Source organism: Dicentrarchus labrax, unplaced genomic scaffold (genome assembly GCF_905237075.1).
Source record: "Dicentrarchus labrax unplaced genomic scaffold, dlabrax2021, whole genome shotgun sequence".
In the NCBI taxonomy this organism is placed as follows: domain Eukaryota; kingdom Metazoa; phylum Chordata; class Actinopteri; family Moronidae; genus Dicentrarchus; species Dicentrarchus labrax.
The window spans coordinates 5487482-5497155 of NW_026136707.1; the positions used below are offsets into that span (position 1 = coordinate 5487482).

The 9674-nt window shown below is 37.3% G+C and overlaps 1 protein-coding gene across 2 annotated transcripts; it reads left to right on the forward strand.

Moving 5' to 3' along the window:
* The first annotated feature begins 3256 nt into the window (after positions 1-3256).
* LOC127366506 (sialic acid-binding Ig-like lectin 12) lies at positions 3257-8281 on the forward strand. 2 transcript variants are annotated; one of them, XM_051405474.1, is made up of 7 exons: positions 3259-3353; positions 3444-3545; positions 3872-4276; positions 4541-4861; positions 6589-6873; positions 7639-7732; positions 7835-8281. In XM_051405474.1, exons 2-7 carry the CDS (start codon positions 3485-3487, stop codon positions 7941-7943), a joined length of 1275 nt encoding a protein of 424 aa, XP_051261434.1. In that variant the 5' UTR covers positions 3259-3353; positions 3444-3484; the 3' UTR covers positions 7944-8281. The 2 variants fall into 2 exon arrangements, with proteins under 2 accessions (XP_051261435.1, XP_051261434.1); XM_051405475.1 differs by lacking the exons at positions 7639-7732; positions 7835-8281 and adding an exon at positions 5458-5680 and having other exon boundaries at positions 3257-3353; positions 6589-6768.
* The last annotated feature ends 1393 nt before the right edge of the window (positions 8282-9674 follow it).

The following is a 9674-nucleotide window of genomic DNA, read 5'->3' on the forward strand; positions in this document are numbered from 1 at the left end:
AACCTTTCGCACAACTTCACAGCCATAAGGAAAGAGGAGAGGAGTCGCTCAGCAGTCATCAGCAGAGAGAAGAACAAGGCAGAAAGAGGCAAAACATAACTTTTTATATTATCTAATTCTTCCCTGAATATTATAAACAAAATTACCAGTTCTGTTAATGATTGCAGTAAACTTTATTCCAATAGCAACTTTCTGCATAAGATGCCAAGTGTTTCACAGTAAAAGAAAATGTCAGAGGAGCCTGAGTAAAGTGGGAGCCACATTTATTCATGCAGCTATGGAATAACTAAACATGCACTAGCCTATATATATAAAATGAGTGAAATGTTCATTATTAAACTGTACCAACATATTTGGTGTATTTATAGTCTTAATTGAGCATGAAGTAATGTTTGGCATTTGTCTACCTCTGTGGGCAGCCAGTAGGAACTGCAGCACACATCCTGATATAACTACTACTTACTATTATTATTATTATTATTATTATTATTATTATTATTATTATTATTATTATTATTATTTAAATGTTTAAGTAACTGATCATTTTAAGCCTGATGATGATGATGACCTTCAGGCTGCTCACCTGATTCCCCTCATGGACTGCTCTCCCATTAGATCTGACCCAGAAGCCCACAGTGATGATTCCTCCTCTGACAGAGGGACAGCAGACCACACTGACCTTCCTGAATCCTTTTTGTTGCATAAAGTAGGAAGAAAGAGCAAAGACAAGTGACGAGAGGAAGAGTCGGTTTGGAGCAGATACACTCACAGAGATCAGTGTGGAGAAAAAAGAGCAGGAGAACAAAGTAAAAAGAGGTCAAACGCAACATTTACTTACTTTACTTATTTTATAAATAGCTTTTTGAATTATAGGAAGTGATTGAAGTGATTGTTATTTCCCATAAATGTGCACTGCTGTTGCTGTTAAGGAGGAAATGAGGACTGTGTTAAGAGAACCGGCGCCTAAAGATGGGAGGATTACAAATATTTATTTTGTCAGAGATCCATGATTCAAGGGGCTCAGACCTGGACAGGGGCCCTGGAATATTGTAGAGATTACAGCTATTTATTATAGCAGAGCTTTTGTTGTAACTATCATTTAAATAAAACCTTTCCAGAGCAGGTTTACCAAGATATTAGCCACACCAGGGGTGAAGTGGTAATAGGATTTTATTAAGCAACAATGGAATAACTGAATGTGCAACATCCTGTTTTAAGACCTGTGATTTCAAATGTAGAGTCCTTGGTTTCATCAGCTGAACATCTTGCATTGACTTTGCACTTGAAATGTAAACATTGCAGAGGAAGAGACTGAATGTCTTAATCATTAAATCATGATGTTTGTTCTGATCTGGGTGACTTAGATTTTCTCAGTGAGAGGCAGCAATGCAGACACAGGTGTGCATTTTTATTATTATAAGCTTGTTATGATGCCAACATTTAAGATAATCATCAACAAACATATCCATAACTTTATTTTGCTTTAGTTGCATCAATTCAGACAATACTGTCAAAATGGATTCTGTGTAAATTGCAATGGTTTGAAAGTGTCAGTCACATTGTGTAGTGAAAGAGGGTATTGCACTGCTGGAGAATCAATAGCGTCAAGTGAACCGAAAGCTGCAGGTGAGTTTGATATCTGGTAATTAGTGAGTTCATGTGCAGTTGTGGATGTTCAGAACTCTGGAAAAAACTTTGAAGGGAAGCTGTTGCAGCTTTTTATCCCAATTTAGAAACCATTTAAAGACAGCAACATCTTCCAAATTAAACAGTCAAGACAGACCAAAATGCCTGTATTACTAATGCTATTAGCTCTGTGCTGTTTCTGTCACCAGGTTAGCTGGTAGCAATAGAGGTGGAACATAAACGACAGAAAGCTGTTGATCACTTTCTTAACTAAACCTAAATATATATGGTTGGAAGAGTCTAGTGGAGCTTAATTTAATGTGGTTGATGGTCACTTTGCCAACATGAAGTTCTGTGCTTGAATACAAATTTGAGGTGTACTTGAGTGTTTCATTACACTTCTACTCTACTAATTTTAAAGAGCTATTGAAAAGTGCAAAGGTATAATGTGTGACAAAACATCATAATGAAGTACTGCAGAGATGCCCTGGCCTACAAATGTTTTTATACAGAAAACATGTTTATGTGGTACAGACACCAACAAATGTCACATCATCATGATTTGAATAATTCTTTCCCTACTTCAGACTTAATGATTTTTGTGCTGTAAACTCAATGATATGACTGTACTGTGACGAAACAGAACAATGCTGTTGTTAATATTGACATTTTCGTCTATTTTCATAAAAATGTGCATTTCATGGTTTGTAAATGGCTCAACACGCCATCTATGCTTAAAATCAGAGGGTACTTTCAGAGGGCAATATTGTACTTTGTACTCCACTACAAGTAATTTTACAGTAATCTGTCAATTTTTTCCCCCCACGATGAGTCGAAGTCAAAAGTGAAAAATGCTCATCACAATTTTCCAGAGTCCAAGCAACAGTACAAAGCCAAAAGACTCATTTACTTAGTGACATAGAAAGCAGCAAATCCTTAGATTAAAGATGGAATTGGGGGATTGATCCACACTCCAAGTTCTAAGATCTATCTGTTTCAACCCTGCTAGATATGTTTTTATCCCGCACCCATCCCTGTGGACTTTAAGATGTGCATGGCCTTTCCCTTTTTTTTTTAAAACCAGCATGTCTTGAAAAATGACGGACGATTAATCGATTATCAAAATAGCTGTCAGTAATCGACAAATCATTGCAGCCCTCGTGTTTGGCTGTTCAAGGTCAAATTCCACTGCTGCTCTGTTGGTCCCAGATCATCCCTGTTCACAACTGAGAGATTTCCATTTGTTTACTGTTAGGCAGTGAAAAGCTTCACTGGGGCACCTGGGATATAGGTGCTTTGTAGATTTGTCTCCTGATCTCTTCAAGATTTTTTGTGTGTCGTATTCTGTTGAAGCGATTTGAAGAAGTTATTTTCTCAAGGTTTCTCAAGATAACAAAATAAAATCACATATTTGCAATACCCTTTTCAAGAAGTGTTGCATTGCTTTGCAGAGATGGAGGGGGATTTAAAATAAAATACCAAACAAAACCATTTTCTCTTAATTATTCAATGTTTAAAGGGGCAAATTCAATATGATACACACACTGTGATATTATGATATTCTAAGTGTATAAAGGAGAGGATAAGAGAAATATTGCTCATTGGTGTCTGAGGAAACTTCCTCAAACCTTGTTGTTGCATAAAGAGGGAAGACATAGAAAAGTGAGGAGAGGAAGGGTCAGTTCACAGCAGAAACACTGCCGAGAGAAGAGACGAGTCAGAAAGAGGTAAAATAAAACATTTAATTTCTGTTAAAAATATTGGAATGTAAATATACTATTATTACTAATATTTTCACTGTAAAAATTGTTCTTTAGAGAAAGAGAAACTGATCGTCTCAAGCATCCAACGAATCAGGATGTTTGTTCTCATCTGGGCAACTCTGCTTCTCTCTGTTATAAGCAGCAGTTCTTACACAGGTATGCATATTTATTATAATGATGTTGTGATGCATTGATGATATGAGTATATAGATAGCAATAGTTTTCCATGATAAATTTCCTTGTATTTAACTGAGTTTTTTGTCTACCAAAGATATTTTGGATAAAGAAATGTTGAAATTCTCTCGTCGTCTGCTCAGCGCTGCTGAGTCCTGACAACATAACAGTTAACATTAGTTATATAAATCAAAAGCAGTCGATGTACTATCTGTCAGTTGTAGCCTTTCTTAATTATTGAATATGGTGTAATGTCAAGATCTTAATTTCCTCTCTTCCTGTGTTTCTCTTGCTGTTTGCTTTAACAGGTGGATCAGTGAAGGAAACATGTGACTATGGGTTCTGCATTACTCTTAGTGAAAGAGAAATAACAGCAGAGGCTGGACTCTGTGCTGTGATACCGTGTTCTTTCACTCCTGGTTATGGCTTTACAGTCTCCAGTGTAGTTTGGTTCAAATGTGAACCATCGAAACCAAGATGTGTTGAATCAGACATAATATTTCGCAGTAACAAGAACAGAAGAAATATTCAGTCAGGGTTTGAAGGACGAGTGTCACTGTTGGATCCTGATGTGAGTCTGAACAACTGCAGCATCATCATCAATGACATCACTGAGTCAGACTCTGGATCATATCAGCTCAGAGTTAATGGTATCAGATATAGGACGACAGATGGATTTACATTCTCTCCAAGAGCAACTGTCTCTGTTAAAGGTATGAAGAGCTACAACAAATATATACAGTAAAGATGTTCACTGTTGTTTCCTATGAACTGCTCCAATATATTTAGTGTTTATAGTCTTAATGGAACATTAAGTAATGTTTGCCATTTGTCGACCTCTGCAGTCAGCCAATACGAACTGCAGCAGGTCCTGATATGACTCCTACTCATTGCCCCTTTAAGATATTTGATTATTTTAGCCCACATTTAAGTGAATGCTGACCTTCAGGCTGCTCAACTCTCAACTGTCCCTTCAGATCTGACCCAGAAGCCCACAGTGATGATTCCTCTTCTGACAGAGGGACAACACACCACACTGACCTGCACTGCTCCTGGTCTCTGCTCTGGATCTCGTCCTAAAATCACCTGGATGTGGAGAGGAACAGGAGAGAACCACTCTCACATCACAGGAAACATCACTGAGTTCAAGACTGAGAATCTGACTGCTGTCACACAGAGACACAGCTCAACTTTGACCTTTAACCCTTCAGCTGAACACCACGGCACCAGTGTCACCTGTAAGGTCAGCTTCACAAACAACATCACTACAGAGGAGACAGTGACTCTGAATGTGACCTGTGAGTAAAACATAATGTGCTGTATTTTCTCACCCTTTATTGTTTATCTAATGTTTGCTAAAGATAAACAACTGAACAACAGTCTGATGGAAAATGTGTTGAACAATGACGTGTAAACACATCTGTACAACTGTTCTAAGAAAAAAGAGTGTTTTCTTCTTTCTTCTAATAAGGTTACTGAAAGTTTACAGCAACATTAAAAATCCTACCAAACTCATTCTTAACGTCCCTGTACCCGTGTGGGACCATCTCAATATGCATTTTTAATTACATTTTTTGACTTGTTGTGATGTTTGTTACAGCCAATATGTGTAAAGTTTGAACGATTTTAGATGCTGGCGCCCTCCAGTGGTAGTATTAATTTAAAAAGAAAAAACAATTTCAGACAATGTATGAATGAAAAAACATTTACACGCAATAGATTTACATAATTTTTTATGTACATACCATAGTTATGTATTATATATGCCACACTGCTGTATATTGTCATTTTTCGTCATTATATTAATTATATATTAATATATATATATAATTAAACGTATAAAAAAAAAACTTCCCTCTCACCCTCTTGGGGTGGTATCTGTGTCATCCTCAAGCTCGGGTCCTCTACCAGAGGCCTGGGAGTTTGAGGGTTCTGCGCAGTATCTTAGCTGTTCCTAGGACTGCGCTCTTCTGGACTGAGGCTTCTGATGTTGTTCCTGGGATCTGTTGGAGCCACTCCCCCAGTTTGGGAGTCACTGCCCCGAGAGCTCCCACTACCACGGGGATCACGCTCGCCTTGACCTTCCACATCTGCTCCAGCTGTTCTTTCAACCCTTGGTACTTTTCAACCTTTTCGTGTTCTTTCTTTCTGATGTTGGCGTCTGCTGGTATGGCCACATCTATCACCACCGCTTTCTTCTGCTCCTTGTCTACCACCACTATGTCCGGTTGGTTGGCCAGGACCTGTTTGTCAGTCTGGAAGCTGAAGTCCCACAGCACCTTGGCCCTGTTGTTCTCAGCCACCCTTCTGTGGTGCGGCCCATTGGGATTTGGGTACTTCTATTCCATACTGGGTACAGATGCTCCTGTACACTATTCCAGCCACTTGGTTGTGTCTCTCCATGTACGCTGAACCGGCTAGCATCTTACACCCTGCTACTATGTGCTGGACTGTCTCAGGGGCATCTTTGCATAGTCTGCACCTTGGGTCAGATCTACTCTTGTAGATCTTGGCCTCTATGGCTCTTGTACCTAGGGCCTGTTCTTGTGCTGCCATGATCAGTGCCTCTGTGCTGTCTCTGAGTCCAGCCTTCTCACCATTGGTAGGCTTCAACAGCCACTTCTCAATTTGGCGGTGGTACATGCCATGGGGCTGCCCAGGTTGTCGCCCCTCCTCCGCACCTACAGGGAATACAAACGACTGTAAAGCCTCAGAAGATCTGCTAGTGGATGTGAATATATATATATATATATATATATATATATATATATATATATTAAACATACCTACATCAGTATTAGGGATAGCACATACACTATGCCTGCCTTTTCGTATTTCAGTAGGAATTAAAAGTCAATATAATTGCACTACTGGACTAATTATATTTGACATTCCCACAATTTATGCATATGGTCTATCAATATTGTGAGGTATTGTAATGTATATAATGACTCTAAATGTCATTAATTTCATTTATTTAATCTGACAAAAATCTTTTATCTTTTTCCTACCGCTATATCCACAGGGATTTTGAAGATCTCAAAAAACTCTGGATGTAAGGTTCAGTCAGAAGTCCTGACCTGTGTGTGTATCAGTGAGGGGTTTCCTTTACCCACCATCAGATGGCCGCTGTTGAAGAACCATTCTGAGTACTCTGTTGTTACAACTGTGTCAGACCACACAGTCAACAGCAGTGTTACTGTTCCTGTAAAAGACCACATCTACACCACTGTCAGATGTGTCAGCAGCAATGAAAATGAGGAAGTGCAACAGAATATCAACATAATCGTGGCTTCAGAGAGACAAGAAGGTGAACACATACATAACAGTCAACACCAATCACTCTTATCAAGAATGTATCGATAACATAATCTTTGTTCATTTCATGTGTTCAGCAATCTGACATCAAGGCAGAGACACAAATGCAAAAATAAAGATTCTCTCTCTTGTCAAATATCTACTAAATTTCTCTGAAGGTCAGAGGGTGGCACTCAGCAAAGTAACAAAAAGCAACCGAATAGTAGTCTATATTCAGCTACTTTCCTCCACACTTTCTCCTTAAAAAACAAAAAAAAAAAAAATATGATCAATTGATCATGTGGATGAGATGCTTTTTCAATCGTTTTTTAGTGTACTGCTGCACTGTTCCTGAAAGTAAACTTTGATGATAGATAAGAACTGTTTTCAGGGTGTTTTCTTAACTTAAGTGACATCCAAACTTTAATTGGAGAAATGTATTTTTCTAATTTCCTCTGCCTCAATTTAACTTTATGTTGCTTGAGGTTAATGTGCAGTCTGCATTAATGTGAAACTCAAATAAATGCCCCTTCAGCAGTTCTTGCAAAATCCCTTCACCTTTGTGGAAAGCTTTTATAGTGGCAGTTTACAGAAAAAAATTGGGTTTAATTTATAGCAGCTTAACAAAATACAAAAAAAGAAAAAGTATAAATATATAATAAAATCAATGTGTTGAGCTCATTCTGTGAAAATGTACATTATGATGAAAACTCCAATTAAATGATGTGATCTCTTAGATGTAATTTTGCTGTAACCCTTTCTTTCCCCACTTTTGCAGATCAGCATGGACCAAGTGCAGTGCTTCCATGGGTGGTCGCTGCTGTATCTCTCATTGTGAATGTCATCCTGATTATATGTGTGCTGATCCTTTGGTATGTTACTACATCACTTTATTTACACCATTTTATGATTTGAAGCTCCTGTAAATGCACTGGAGACTTTTTAGACATCATGTCTCTCTCCTCTCTCCAAAGGAACTCAAGAAAAAAGGTGAAATCAAACCAAGAGGACAGAACTTACATGTCACTGAAGAAAACCGACCAATCACCAGAGTATGATGTTATCGGCCAACCTCTGAACTAACAAGAGTCCACTTCCACCAAGTATAGAAGAAGATGGTACTTCTGTACTCTGACTGATCTGTTAAATCATATTTGTACATGTGTAAAATTTTATGAACATTGCATTTCTTAGGGTTATTATTTATTTCATTATCTTTTATTGACTCAGTGTAAGTAACATTTGCCATCACCTGTTTTCACACCACACACCTTCACACGTGAATTGCATTTGTAATTGCTTGTTTATCTCTAACAATGTGTCTGGAATACGTTCTGTAAAATCTACCTAAAAGGGAGGAATTTATCTCTGTAGGATTGCATATGTAATTCTTTTGACAATAAAAGCCATTTTAACTTGTAGATTTGATGTTTCTTCATTAGTTGTATAGATTTGAGGCCCTATGGCTACAAAGAACTATGAATATCTGGCCAATAAAATATTGAACCTAGCCCTTATTCATTCCAGCACACCATTTTATTTCCACAATTGTATCAGTTTTCATTCTATATTAGTGATAGGTATTTTATTATTTTAATTTGTTTCAATTGAATTGTCTAAATGTATTTGCATCAGTGCAGTTAATTTGCAATAGTATTTATCCTTACTGATGGGGGTCTTTTAATTCTTTAATTTAATTGTCTGATTTTATTTTGCCTCATTGCCTCCTGGAATGTTTTAAATCCTGGTTTCAACCATGTAAAGCACTTTGTAACTTTGCTTTGAAAAGTTGTTAGTAATAATGTCACATTTGTTCCCACTCCATTATACACTGGGTTTATATTCTAAGATTAATGAATATCTGTCATTGTGTGGATGCTACAGCTGTAGCCATTCATGAACTTAAATGACATTATCTGTGTGACTAAATGAGACCTCAGCATACGTATGATTTCTGTCTCAGCTGCTCTGGGTATACTTGCATCAATCCTGCTAAAATACAGTCTTTTCCCACCAAATATTTAACTCACAAACATCTATTCAAACAATAAGAGAACAGAGAAGGAAGATGTTAGCTAGTTGGGCTTAACCATTCATGGTGCTAGACTGAATCATAATGACTTTGCTGATCTATTGACTTTTTATAGTGCCATCATGAGGCTGACCTTTTTGAGTTTTTAAATGCATATCCCTCAGGATTAAATGTAATAACTTTAAGGATCCTCTGACTTTTTATGTGGCACCATCATCAGGTCAAAATTTTAATATTTCTAAAACTTTGGTTTATAACCAAATACCTCCACTGACTACTAATATCAGCCTCAACTGTACTGCATGTTAGCGTTGTCATTGTGAGCATGCTGACATTAGTATTTAGCTTCAAGCACTGAAGTGACATACAACCTCACAGAGCCACAAAAACAGAAGTGATTTTCAGAGACTGCATGTTGAAAATGTAAAATAGAGAAATAGAATGACTGCAGATACAATCTGAAGCTATTAATGTACTTCTTTATTTATGTTTATAATTACTGAACTCATGTTCATTACATCTGAAATTTCCGGGTAGAGAGAATTTTTTTACATTCTTGAAGATTTTTGCACTACAGGTAGTTATGGTAAGTAATGGGCGACAAAAATACTATGATAGCTAGTGAACACGCCTTCACATATTGTAAAATAGAGTTATTTAATTCCTAACAACAAACTGTAAGTCACAAAAAACTGCATGACAAAAAATGTTAAGTTCATGTCCAAGTTGGACTGCTACAAGATTTATCAAATCACCATCTAGTGTACTTCCCGTTTCTTTCT